The sequence below is a fragment of the Phalaenopsis equestris genome, unplaced genomic scaffold (assembly GCF_001263595.1).
Source record: "Phalaenopsis equestris unplaced genomic scaffold, ASM126359v1 Scaffold198002, whole genome shotgun sequence".
Classification (NCBI taxonomy): Eukaryota; Viridiplantae; Streptophyta; class Magnoliopsida; order Asparagales; family Orchidaceae; genus Phalaenopsis; species Phalaenopsis equestris.
In genome coordinates, this window is record NW_018217944.1 from 66,763 (window position 1) to 81,409 (window position 14,647).

At 33.4% G+C, this 14,647-nt stretch overlaps 2 protein-coding genes across 3 annotated transcripts in view; one reads left to right on the plus strand and one right to left on the minus strand.

Moving 5' to 3' along the window:
• Nucleotides 1-11,336, plus strand: part of LOC110035517 (protein FAR1-RELATED SEQUENCE 5-like) — a 33,004-nt gene extending 21,668 nt beyond the window's left edge. Inside the window, exon 5 of the mRNA XM_020739746.1 lies at nt 11,265-11,336. The gene's annotated coding sequence lies outside the window, so the exon portion shown is untranslated. The remainder of the gene's footprint in view (nt 1-11,264) is intronic.
• On the minus strand, nt 9,922-12,885 carry LOC110035518. 2 transcript variants are annotated; one of them, XM_020739748.1, is made up of 7 exons: nt 12,695-12,885; nt 12,259-12,361; nt 11,758-11,894; nt 11,340-11,498; nt 10,788-10,868; nt 10,638-10,697; nt 9,922-10,553 (listed from the first exon to the last, which is right to left on the minus strand). In XM_020739748.1, the coding sequence occupies exons 1-7, from the start codon at nt 12,839-12,841 to the stop codon at nt 10,437-10,439; spliced, it is 804 nt and encodes a 267-aa protein (XP_020595407.1). In that variant the 5' UTR covers nt 12,842-12,885; the 3' UTR covers nt 9,922-10,436. The 2 variants fall into 2 exon arrangements, with proteins under 2 accessions (XP_020595407.1, XP_020595408.1); XM_020739749.1 differs by having other exon boundaries at nt 11,340-11,495; nt 12,695-12,880.
• Between the last annotated feature and the right edge of the window lie 1,762 nt (nt 12,886-14,647).

Genomic DNA, 14,647 nt, shown 5'->3' on the forward strand with positions numbered 1-14,647 from the left:
TACTCGAGGGTCGTCGAAGGCTACTCGGTCACCCGGATGTATAAAGTCCGCCACTCAACTAGAAGAGTGTCTTATCGAACCTAACTCGTGAGGATACTTCTTAGCTTAAACAGGTGATCAACAGGTGGACAAATGTATTTAAAATTTATATTTTCAGCATGCACATATGTTTCAAACATGCAAAAAATGAACTATATCAATTTTGTTTGTAGCGAAAAATGTATTTTTGTTTTAGAAAAAGGTGTATCTGCTCTTATTAAATTTGTTTTTTATCAATTTTGAAAAGTAGTTGTCCATGAGTCGATCGCGCTGTCGGGCATAAGACTATCAGTCGATCGCGCTGTCGGACATAAGACTGCCAACAATGTAAGAAGGTTCGGGTCAACTCCCGCTAGTCTTGTGTCGGGGGAAGGGACATTAGACCCCACACACCTTCCTGAATCGGATCCCGATGTCATAGGATGACATATCATTCTGTTATATTTTCGGTGTGCTTTTGTCATCACCGCCCTAAGTCCCAAAACAAAACCGACCTACTTGCGATCTTGCATGATGGTTTCACGTATAGCAAAAGACTATATGTGGACACTTATGTATCGGACATAAACATAAAAAATCGAACCAAGAAACAAGGAAAAAAAGAACAAAAGTGGGGTGAGAGAGAGGAGTCACCGATCCACCTAAAACACCGTAAAGACAGAAGATGAATCAGCCCTCAAAACTTGTAATGAAAAGACCTGAGAAGGTAGGGCCCGAGGTCCTTGAATCAATCCAAAAGGATCTTATTTTCTCGCTCTATTAGAATTTGATCAACCCAAGGAGGTGTCCTTATTTTCTCGCTCTATTAGAATTTGATCAACCCAAGGAGGTGTCCTTTCCAAATCTTATTTCGAACGAGTCGAAACGGGCCCGAACCGACACGACGATCACCCACAAATGACCTCCCCTACATCGGTGTCAATCCTCCAAAAATATCTTCCATGGGCTCAATTTAATTCAACCAAATGTTCTCCTAAAGAGGACTTGAAAATCCTCCAAATTCCATGAATTGAACAAAAGGAAAGTGACACGGGGACGACAACCATTTATACTTCCAAAATCATGCCAACATCAAAGTCATCCTATTCCAAATGTAATCAAAAGCTTCATATGTTAAATAAGCATAAATGTTAAATAAGCATAAAAATGTTAAATAAGCATAAAAAACATCTGCCTAAAGCCACATAAATGCTCACAGCCAAGCTCAATACAAAGAGATGAACAACACCTAAAACTCTCGGCCAAGACAACCCACAAGGGAGGCAACTACTAAGGCTCCCGGTTAAGGCAACGAAAAAGGAAAGAGAAAGCTATTAAGACTCACAGCCGAGGCAACCAAAAGAACCACCAGTGGCTACTATGCTCCCTCGACATATATAAGAGGATAAATAAAATGATAATAATTTTTGGGATGACAAACTTGATTCATCAACAAATAATAAGCTAATTGAGTACAGTAAGAAAGAGCCAAACGACTCCAAATAACCCACCAACAAGCTCACGGGTAGGGCAAGACACGGGCCAGTTCCACTATAAGCTCTCGGGTAGGAGCAGAAAAAAAAAGGGCACAAAACAGACTCTGAACAAGCTCTCGGGTAATGGCTAGAACAAACGAAATCAAGCCCCTCCTCCAAACCACTTCTCGGGTAAGAGCCAAAGCAAGTAAATCCGAGCTCCAAGGAAAGCTAAAACCGAGCCATTCAAGGCCAAAACAGGGTCAAAGCAAGCAAAACCGAGCCCACAAAGTAAATCTCCAGCCATCTTAAGGTAAAACCGAGCCATCCAAAGCCAAGAAACAACCCGCATGTTTTTGAAACATCAAGATATGGAGCCAATATACATCTTAAATAAGAACAACATAGAGAACATATTTGGGCACATATTTGGGCCACTCCAAACATGAAACAGTTTCCAACAGATATTTGAGCAAAAGGATGCCTCACGAGGAGCTAAACCAAATCATCAAATGCCTCAATGCCTCACGAGGAGCTAAACCAAATCATCAAAATAAGTTACAGGGTTTTCCAAATTAAATAAATTTTCTCATAACATGTATTTCGAGCAAGGAAAAACCACAGGGAGCCAAAATCGAGCCCCAATATAGGCTAAAAATCGAGCCCAGCAAAGGCCAAAAACCGTGCCATCCGGTGGCTAAAACAAATCCACCTCAACATGTGTTTCATATGAGAAGAATAACGTGAAGTAGAGAAGCGTGCATAAACCTTAAAGTTAACATTTCAAGGCCTTCAAAGATTCTTTTTTCTCAACCAATACTTGAACAAGAAAGAGCAGTGACAAATCAAACACCAAGCCTTCAAAATAAGTTCCGAGGGACTTCCAAAATAAATCTTTCCATACTCCACACAGATTTCGAACAAATGAGGCAATCACATGAGCTAAAATCGAGCCCCACATGTGTGAAAGACCAAATAAACCTTCCAATGTCTCATGCTAGATAAGAATAAATGAAAAGCTTCAAGATACATATCCTATCATGCTTGCAAGAGGTGCTAACATTGTCTGAAAGCCATGTTTCAACCCTCCTAATTGCTTCCAATAGAAATATTCTACAATAAATAGAAACATGCCATAACTTCACCACTTTAAGCAAGTAATCAAGTCTAACTCCTAGAACATGCTCACATTTCCATTTCTAGATTCTTGAGTACCAAGTATTTCAAAAAAAAACATAAGTGTAATATCACGCAAGCATGCTGTATCGTCCACTGCACTAAGTTAAGGGGCTCGACAGAGAGAAACTCGAAGAAGACAAGGCACATAGGGTGGAGAAAGTGCCTCCCTGAAGCAAAGAAAAGCCGCACAGAAGTTTTCAAAGCATTCCTCCACTTCAATCCTTCCTCCAACAGTAAGAGGAAACCAACTCAAGTACAACAGGCTAAAGAAGTAAGCGAGAGAAGAAAATGACAGAGTTTTCCCCTCTTCAGAGATTTTATGTCATACACGTGCTTCATATGAACCAAAGAGAAGGAGAGAGAATGATTAGGGGATCGCATACGGATCGAAGGATAGAGAGGAGCAGACGCCTCCATACGGGCGTGCGAGAGGCAAAGGATGAGATCCTCGCAGAGAATGAGATACGATAAGGGATGGGTAGCGGGATCTTTCCACGTGCCCGAGGCGAGCGCGAGAACGAGACTCCAACGACACGAAGGAGCGGGCCAGGTGGAACCGAGCGAGTCGAAGCTAGGGCAGAGGTCCACGGGGTCGAGACTCAGCAGAGGGGAGGGGGAGATAATGAAATTAGGTTATGATTTAATAATAATAATAATAAAAAAATATTGTTTATTATTATAATTAACACTTAAATGTGTATTTTTTCCCAGACGTGTCGTCGCGGTGAAACGAACGTCCCTTTAAGCAAAATCGACGTTCTGGACGCGTCGGCGCAGTCCGTTTTGTCATCCAGAGTCGTTTAGACAATCTCGTTGACAATCAGGACAAAAACGCTTCGCGACCCGAATCACGTCAAAAAACTCGGCTCAAATTCGATTAAGCAGGACGGCGAAAAGCGCGGCGGCGCCAAATCAACGAGTACAGTCAATCCTAAGACCGACAATCCTATAGGAATACTTCCTGAGTTCCTTCAGAGTAGCCTTACCTGCTAAGCAATAGCGGTCAGAATTACTATATGGAACGTCAAGTCGAGCGAATAAAAGTTCAGAATTGCTAAAAGAGAGGGCTCCTTCACTAGTTTTCTAGGAGTAGTCGACAGAAAGGTCCTATGGTTAGATCCTAGGCTACTAAGGAGGGAAAACTGCACCTCGATTGAAAGTGAGGTCAACAAGCACCCTTGAATTTTGTGTGTATTTCATTGTGTGCCTTGGCATTCTATTTATATAGCAGGATGAGTAGATTTTAACCGGTGATTTCTATTTTTGATAACTGCTAATCACATTAGAAATAAAGGAAGATGTTTTTTAATTAGCATAGCTTTATTTCCTTGGAAATTTGTGTGTGACTTTTGCCATTCCTCGAGGTTCATGGATTGCCTTAATTGGATTGAAAGATGGGCAGCAAACTTTTCAATTCTATCGATTGCGAAGCTGGCCATTGGAATCTCCAATGAAGATATTTGTTTTAAAGCCATATAAATATGGAAAAATAGACCTTCTCTTTTATTTTCTTAGTTGTTCTTAATTTGCACTGAATTAAAACCTGCATTTTTTTGTAAGACCTTAAACTTTTGTCTTTGTGTTGACCTCCAAAATTGTCCTGTTTATATAGAATTAGCCGGGACATTTATTCATGGTGTAGTAAATGATGTTGTGTACATGAGTTTAAAAAACAACAAAAAGCAGGGAAAGCCTGTATGTTCTTCTTTAGTTTGGGATGAATCCAGCAGAACTAGAGTTAACGCCATATATAGTTCTTGCCAGGAATGCATATGCACTTAGCTATTCACTTGTGGAACATGTGGTTCTTGTTTTTGAAAATCTCTTCAATAAAAGTTTGCCATCATCATAGATAATGTCACACTCCATTCAACCCTCTCATGTGTAACAAAGGAGGATGACTCAATTCAATACAAGTTCTATTAGCACTCATCCTAAAGTTTGCTTATCAGGATTAGATGAGTAGAGAACTAGCTTTATGGAATTTTCACGAACAAACTCCTACATTTAAGTTCATCAAATCGTTATTTAATAATAAACATAAATACGGAATTGAATTAGAAAAATAGTTAAATTGTTATATATTAAATTGATTTTGATAATTTATCTTATAAAATCAAGTACATTAATGTTTTGTGTGTTTTTATGTATCAAATTGTTCAAACTAAAATGTAGAATTTTATAAAAATAGTTTGAATAAATTTCATGGAATGTGAAAAATGTGATATATTCTTAAAATAAATTTTACTATACTTTCTAGTTCTTTTTGGGCACTACAACTCTCCTATTTTTATTAAATTTCATTCTTGAAATTCCTTAATAATTATCAAACAATTGATAAAATTTCCGTCTGATTTTTTTTTTTATTTTTCCATGTTGATTTTTTTTTGTTCCGTGTTTCAATTTTGCCTTTACATATGAAATTTGTCTACTTATACTTTCCTGAAATCAAATTCTAAAATTCTCTCAGGTTCCTTACTCCATGTCAAATCTTTTTGCATCTAAATATTCTTCGATAGGATCCTCTAATTTGAGTTTGAAACTCATTTCCTTAGCAGAGATATATGAAAAAATATCTTGTATGTTTGACATATCAGTTGGCAGCACTAGCCTGTATACAACTTTGTCATTTTTCTTAATGATTTCAAAAAATCCTATATATTTGGGACTTGATTTGCTTTCCCGGTTAAATCTGACTGGACCTTTCTTGAACCTGACTTTCAAAGAAACAAAATCACCAACATTGAACCCCACAATTCTATGCTTTGGGTCATAATATTTTTGCTGATGATTTCTAGTAACCTTTAATCTATCTCTGATTAATCTGATTTTTTATGCAGCTTCATCAATTAATTTTGGACCCAATAGTTGATGCACTACTACTTTGACCTAGCTTAGTAGAGTTATGTATTTTCTGTCATACACGTGTTTCATATGGTGTCATTTATATATTGAATCGATCGATGTAATTTTATGTAAGTTTAGTCATCAGAATGTGCTGTTCTCAACCTCCTTCAAGATTCAAATCACAACTGAACAAATTTTCTAATACTTGTATTATTCTTTTTGATTGTACGTTGGTTTATGTATGAACTATTGTACTGAGATGTAACTGCTTGCGCAAGCTTTTATGAATGCATTTTCATAATTCGGATGTAAATCTTCCGTCTCTTTAAAAAATGATTACCTAAGAAACACTATGCAGTCAGACAATTTCATTAATATACAATCTAGCCAAATTATTAATTGAGTATGTCTATTTGATTGGTAAGAAGTGAGTTGATTTATTAATCTATTGTAAGCACTCAAATATTATCATGATAATTCTTAATAATTTTCTCCCATTTGTGCTCAAGTATAGATAGTATTTGTAATAATATACTAGGGCTTTGATACTCAACCTTTATGAACTACTAAGTTTGACACTTGGAAATATATTCAACTTTTTTCTTCATACATAGCCACCATAACATTAATTCAAATCTTTATACATTTTAGTGTTGCTTGGGTGAATAGTATAGCCTATTCGATGAGCTTCGTTACTGATTTTTTCTGATGCATTTCCTGAGGACTTGTTAGGCCTGTCGCCAGAGAGTTTGATTTGGGATTGATGTGTAGTCAAGTTTATTCAGAATATATAGATAACCTGATAGAATGTCTTATAAAGAATCACAGGAATTAAAATGCTAATTGAAGTAATTGATGGATAAGGGGTTTATTAGGCCATGTAACTCATTGTGGAGAGCACCGATACTCTGTCTAGAAGGATGAATTTATGTGATTATATATTGATCACAAAAAGTTGAACAAAGTAACAATTAAAAATAAATATTCACTATCGATAATTGGTGATTTGTTTATTCAGCTCAAGGTAGCTATTGTATTCTTAAGGAAGGATTTGAGATCTTATATAAAGGTCATTATTCTGCTATGCTATTCACCCAAGTAGCACCAAAATGTATAGAGATTTTAAATTGATGTTCTGATAGCTATATATTAAGAATGATGTTACAAACTGTCCAAATATCGAGATTGTTAGATTATAAAGGCCGAGTATTAGAGACTTAGTAGATTGCTGCAATTATTGTCTATACTTGAGTGAAAATTACCATAAATTGCATTATTGGATTTTCTCAATTCATGAAGGGGTCATGATGTTATTTGGATGATCATTGATAGATTGACCAAATTAATTCACTTATTATCAATTAAGTAGGTAGATTCTGTTGATAAGTTGATCATATTGTATATCAAAGAAATTATTGGACTGCATGAAGTTCTAAAGGTGATTGTTTTTGAAAGAGGCGGAATGTTTGCTTCTAGATTGTGGAATATGCTTATAAAAGTTTAGGTACATAGTTACATCTTAATACAACATTTAATCCACAAGCCGATGGACAATAAAAAAGAACAATTCCAGTGTTAGAAGATTTATTGATACTATATGCTCTTGATTTTGGAGGCAACTGGGAGGACCACATCCCGATGATTAAGTTCACAAACAATAACATTTATCAATCTAGTATTAAAATGACTTTATATGAAGCGTTATTTGACAAAGTTATTTCTTGGCTGTTTATATAAAGTTGCTAGCTCTAAATGAGCTTAGGAAAGACATTTGTGGAGAGATGAATCGTTAAATTAGACGAGATACTCATTTGTTAAATAAAGAAGTAAAATATTCTATGTGGCTATTACTTGCTACTATCTATCAGTAAATTTATTTATTGTGCAATTCAAATTTAGAAATTCTTTTATATTGAACATAATTATTATTGTCAGTCTCTTCAATAATATAGGTGGATCTTATATACTTTTAATTCGTAGTATTTCATACTAATACAATATTTAAGTATAAGTTTTTTATTATTATCTGTCATATTGTATTTTGTGTGCATATTAATAATGTGATTGTTGCAGATACATTCAAATTAAAAAAAATAAATGCATATGAAAATGCTTATAGCAAATAAAATTGATTGAGGGAATGTCATGTATATTGTGATGTATAGATTGATGTAGTGATGATTTGCGCAGGGAAGGCATGAGTTTTGGCGAGATGAGTTTTGATAGAGAAATAATTGAATTCCCGACTTTTGATATTAAGATTAGAGCAAACCATTTGGCATTGGAGAGTCGTTGATAAAGCAAGATGTTGGGATGGCTAACTTTTATCAACAATGATTATGATCAAATGGTTGGGTGGCGACCACATGAAATGAAAAATGTAAAAGTCGATGCAGATATAATGTGAAATTCTTATGATAGAAAATTCAGAATAAGAATGAAAATAAACATAAATTTAAAACATAATAGAAATTGCATAGTTTAGTAATTGAAAGAATTTCTCATAACAATATTATTATTATTGACCACTGCTTGCATCTAAATCATGTTCTTTGTACCTTCAAATATTTAAGCATGTTTGCTACTATTACTGTTATTATTCATGTTAGTCACCGACAAACATGTACATTATTTCTTTCTTGTAGATTGAGTTTTATTTTAGTATTAATTATCTTATTGAGCCTATACCTTTTACACGAGGCAACTATTTTGCTTTCATGGAGGGGGTAAGGAGCAAGATGACATTAGCCAGGTGATCTTTGTTTTGTATAGTTTTTGAATATAAAGATTTTGGGCGATTATATAAGACTTTAAGAGTATGTATGATTTCATATTTAAATATTTTAAAAGCTCTGTATTGTATTCGATGAATTATTATTTATGCACGTTTTTTATATTATATTTAGTACCAATAAGTGTCTGATGAATTAAAACATATGAGTTTGCTTATGACAATTTCATACGGCCAATTCCTTACTCACATGATCTGATGAGTACACTTTAGGATGGACATCGGTGGAAATTATATCTGATTGTCCTTGCACTTCTAGTTGACTTGAAAGGATTGATTGGGGTGTGATGGATAACATCTGAGCTAAAGTTTGAATATTTTATGACATGCACTTGACTTTTTGATAACATATATTGGACAATGGCAGTTCTTCAGTTATCATCCAATTTTTCTCTGTTCTTATAAAATTTGGTTTGTTGTGTGGCCAGAATACAAGCATTCCTAAATATTCATAACTGCTATTGTTTGCTAAATTGCTCTATAGTGCAGAACAAAAAAAGCATCATTCGAAGTTCTAGCTTTAAGTCTCCATAAATGATAAAGTAAAGCACTTTTGGAGTTAAGTTATATTAACTTAAGTGAGTTGGCAAGGCCTTCACACTTGGGATGGCCATTGTTTGTTTTGGGTATTTACATACGTACCATCCAATTCCTACGTATTTACTTATCTAACATCTAGACTTCTTACATTTAGACCACCTAAATTTTTCATAACACATAAAAAATATCACCATTTTAACTTTTAAAAAGTGAAATGTAGCTTTTCATGCATGGGTAAGGTGGCATGTGCGGAAAAATAAAAGTTTACTTGTTAGATATGTAGATATATAGAAATACGGTGGTATATATCGAATTGCCCTTTTTTTCTTTTTTACAGAAGGAGATGATAGTTCATCATAGGAGAAATATGCTTTTATTATAGAGCAAACACCTCATATATAATACTTCTCTCAACTGTTGTTGCTGGTGACCTGATATTTTTGGATGTGTTTGTTAATTATGGTGATCTGTAGACGACCAAATCTCTAACAAAATTAAATTATAGTCGAATTTTTTAATTATGGTTGAGAACTAATTTTTATTTTTATTATTTTTTTTTATTTTGTTATTGTCATAGTACTGCTTTCAGGTATTAATATAGCTTTTATTTTAAGCAAATAATGTTAGATAATTTTATGCTGCTTCTTGATCATCATAATCATTTTAGGGAACCTTGCAGATGATCTACTGAGGTACTCACAAATGCACTGCTTGTTGATAGGAATTTTTTATGAATTGTGTGATAAAAATTGCTTAAATTTACATTAAAAAGCTGAGTGGCATTTTCATACATACACCAAATTCTCATGTATTTACATATCTAGCACCTAAAGTTTGATTTTTACATTTATACCGCCCAAAATTTTCATATCACATAAAAAATATCATTAGTTTAGCTTTTAAAACACAAGATACTCCTTTTTATGCATAGGTAAAGTGGTATGTATGTGAAAATTGAAATATAGATGTTAGATATATAAAAACATAAGAATTCAGTTGTAGGTAAATCTTCCGAAAATTGATTATAAGATTTAAACTGTGAGAGCTAATTTACAGAAATTAGAATCAGGATGATTAGAATGCATGTCAATACTTATATCATCAAAATAATACATTGGTTTCCCTCCAGCGCTCTGACGGCACAAGTGGTAGATCAGCAAAGACTCTTTACATTTATATCATGTGATCTAGGAAAGACACTTATAATATAGAAGATTGTCTCATTAAACTGTATGGCTGACAAAATTTGATTTTTCACTGATTTTGCGACTCATCTACCTCTGCCGTTTATTGAAGAACTTTGGGAGGAGAACCTAAAAGACATTACTTAATCCAAGAGAAAAGTGTCAAAAATGGTCCCCATACTCTGTTTAGAGGTTCATTTTAGTCCCAAAGTCTATAAAAGTGTCAAATTAGTCTTCAAACATTTTTAATGGGAGCAAAAATAGTTCACCCTCGGGATCATTTCAGCCTATATTAAAAGATTTGGAGGACTATTTTGATATTTTTATAAATTTCGGGACTAAAATGATGCGCTAAAAAGATTTAGGGGACTATTTTGGAACTTTACTCTTTAATCCAACATATTAGAGGGAGCCATACCTTTCATCACACATTCCCATCATAAGGCAGATATCAGTGGGTTTCAACTTCTCCAGTTTAATTAACACTGTAGGAACATACTTCTTTACTCTTCGCTTGCACTGCCGAAGAATGAAATAAAATTAAAAAACTCTTAACGTTTTCTACTGCTTCAGAATCTGGTTTTAAGATGACGGCGAACTTACTTGGTCCTCATTATCTTCTGTTTCTTCACAGTAATCTATAAGTGCCTCAATTATTTTTGTCTGAAGAAGCGAAACAAATGTCTTACTGTTTACTTTGGAAGATAATTTATGCATACAGAACAAGAAAACTATCATGAAATTATTACTTACCTTCATCTTAGGCTGATTCATCTTCATGACTAGTTCTCTGACAGCCCTTCGGCACGCTATGCAGTCTCTTTCGTCTTCTAACTGGAAGAAATGTTAATTTTAAAATTAAATTTGTCAAGGCAGACATGCATGCCAGTTTAAACAAGCTACACTGTCTTAATTTTCTCATAAAAAATTCTGTATTAGTTCAGTTTTTAAGTGTTAATAGTCTTTTACAACGCCAAAGAAAGACTTAGGATTATCATAATTGATTTGCAATTAATAGATTTTAATCTCTTAATTCTGTTATTTGTATTGAGTTTAGATTATGCAATTGAGTAATAATTTCAGTTTTATATGGGGACAGGAGATAGAATAAACAAATGTGCTTCAGTCGTATGTTATTAAAAAGAGTGACATTTTATTTGCATAATGCTACTACCACCATTCGGGAATGTAATTCCAAACTTATCATTAGTTGTTTTCAATATATTACAGATAAATTTTCAACAAATTGGTAAGTCCGACGAGATGTTATCTGCACAATTAAGTAGATTTCTCTCATTCTCTCACCTCTGGAGGGCTTTTGTTCTCCCCTGCAATTTTGATTTCTTGCAAAATTTGATGGTCAGCACATAGGTCTCTGCTGTTGCAAAGGCTTTTCTCATGAAAGAGTTCTTGAAATGATAGTTTGGTATGATGAATTTGCTTCTTTGTTTTCTCCAAGCACTGCTAAGCAAAGAAGTTTTTTCATTTATGAGAAAGGAGCGAAGAAGATGGAGGGCAGTATTTATATTTTTTTAGATATAATTACGTACATAGCACTCGAACATTGTTATTTGCAAAACTAGCACCAGTGCGACCGTTTGAGTGAGAATTTAAAAAATGGATGAGAGGGTGCGGGATTTGTAAATAACAATGTTTCTAGCGCTATGTATGTAATTGCACCATTATTTTGTTGTGTCTGTTCGCATCGAATTCAAACTCTCACCTGAAGTTCGAAATTTACTGGCAGGACACTGCATATGTTGCCGGAAAGCTTATCAAGTTCTTTGAAAGGTTCCCATTCCTTCAGAGCTCTTTCTGCCATCCTTGAAGCTTCCAAACATGAATTACATATGGAGTTTCCTGCAAATAGTATAATTTAAGGTACGACATTGTTGAAATCTACGAGGGATTTTTCATTTTCAAGCTCATGCATGCTTTCCTGTATGCTTTTTTTTTTCAAAGAAAATGTAAATTACACACATGACCTCAGGAAAGGTTTGATATTTACATTTATTATTCTTTAGCATTATCAACATCAAATGATCTATTTTATTAAAAAGAAAAATAGTAATAGTGTTCTTTTTTATGTGATGTTAAAGATCTGAATGTCACGCGTGTAAATTTCAATGTATTAGTGGTAGATATGGAAATATATAAAAATTGTGTGCTGCCCACGTAAATTTCAGGCATCTATTCTTCAAAATAAGATTCACAGTATGCTTACCTTCTTGATTTAGCTCTGGCTCTTTGCCATACCTTGCATCAGCAAACATAAGCGAAACCAGAAGAATGACAATAGATGATGCCATTTTGACTTCCATCCTAACCTGAAAGAAGTTAAAGTTTGATCAAAAGAATAAAATAACTTCTACAATTCGGAAATTTACACACATATCACATAATTCATATATATTTACATACCTAACCCCAAAATGTTGATATTTTTACACATAACACTTCAGCATCATAAACAAACCAAAACATATGCATTGAAATTTCACTTTAAAAGCATTAATATTTGTGGTATTTTTGTATGATGTGAAAGATGTAAGTGTTATTTAAGTAAATATGAAAGTTTAGATATGCAAATAGATAATGAATTGTGTGGCATGTATACAACATAGTAAGGGGAGAATGCTTCTGATCCAAGAGAATAATACCTGGAGTGCAGCTGTGGTTGGGGAGCTGGAAGGATGGGGAAGAAGACTATTAATAAACCCTAATTTCTTGCATCGTGGTTTGAGATTCTTTCTTCTATCATTGCAAATTTGTCCTCCCATCATTTTCATGTGCAAAGTGGAGCACATTGAATAATACAGGAGAATACTAGGCACTTCAATAACCCAGCAATCATGTTAATGGTTTAATGTTTAGGGTTCATGCTTTGAGCCTTTTTTTTGCATTTGTCCTTTTTTTAATTATTATTTATGGAAGATTGACATACTATTTACATATCTAACACCTAAACTTCAATTTTTACATACATACCACCTTCCCTATGCAAGAAAAAATATATTTCATATTTTATAAGTTAAAGTGATTGTATTTTCTTATGTGATATGAAAGATTAGGGTTGTATATATGTAAAAAGCAAAATATAGCTGTTAGATATGTAAATTGCATAAATTATAATTTATTTGTAGGGGCATTCACATACATGGTGTTATAAATTTAAATACCAAATTTTAGATGCTAGATATGTAAATAAATAAAAATTACGTAGTATTTATTAATGAAATAATATTTTTATTTGTTTTAAGCAAATTAAATAGTAATTAAATTTAGTTTGATATAATTACAAGCATACAATAATATCTATCTATTTGCACATTTAACAAACAAATTATGATATTTACATTTATGACACATCAATTTTAAAGGTTAATAATTAATGATGTGCCATCAACAATTTTTATCATCAAGCACAAATTTCGAAGTATTTTAATAAAAAAATATTTTAAATACAAATTTATGATCATTCAAGCTTCAATTTCAGCATATTTGTAATTAAATTGAATGTCTCTGTAAGATGAACTCAATTAATCTAAAATTGGTTCAATCAAGGCCTAATCAAGTCTAGATTAAGCTGTTGAATCACTGGGCTTTAGATCATCAATTGAATAATAATAAAAAACTTCAAATATGACATATTTATGGTCAATGGAGCATCTCAATGAGAGGAAACCAACGAACTTAACATTACTCAATTTTATTGTCATTAAGACACTCAAATCCTTAAAATATCACTGATTATCAAGGGGGATTAGCACAGATAGTCCGGTCAAGCGATTAGTGAAGTTATGCACCAATAGAACAAAATGCCTCTACTCAAAAAGCTATAAATAGGTCTCTCCATCTTCACTTGGGGATGGGGAGAAGAGAATGATAAATGAAATTCTAGAGCTTGTTATGGATAGAAGATCTGACAAGTAACCACCTGCCTATGTAGCTGTCAACAACGTCAACCATTAGCTATGCATGTGCCATCAACCGTCAACCACCGTCCGCCGTCCCCACCTATCGGTACCAGTCGCCACCAACCACCGCTTGCAACCGTTGTAACATACTACGATTATTGTTAAATTTCCTAACACTTATATTTTACTCGCCAAGAAGGCCTACAAGGGAGGAAAAGTTTTGTTCCTCTCGTCATAATGAAGAGATTGTATTTTACTCGCCAAGAAAATTTAATTGATCCAATCATGAAATTAAGGGCTAATAAAATATCATATTGTTTAAATAAAAAATATAATAAAATATTTTTGCATAATTCATATAAAAATGATGTAAATATTTACATCACTATAAATTTAAATTATTTTTTGAGATGTCATGCAGCAATGAATAAGCCTGATTTGACTATTTTATTTTTTAAAGCTTTAAATATGGTCTATGCTTTACTTCTTCTAATCCATAAATAATAATTTTCTTTGACATATCTATTGATTTTTATTTAAATATTTATTTTATTGTTTAAGCTTATTTCACTCATGATTCACTATCCTAAACTCATGTATGAAAAAAATAATAATTGATATTAAATTTACAATATACTATAATTTTTTTTAATTATAAAATAATAATTAAAAAACATAAATTGAAAAAAAAAAAAA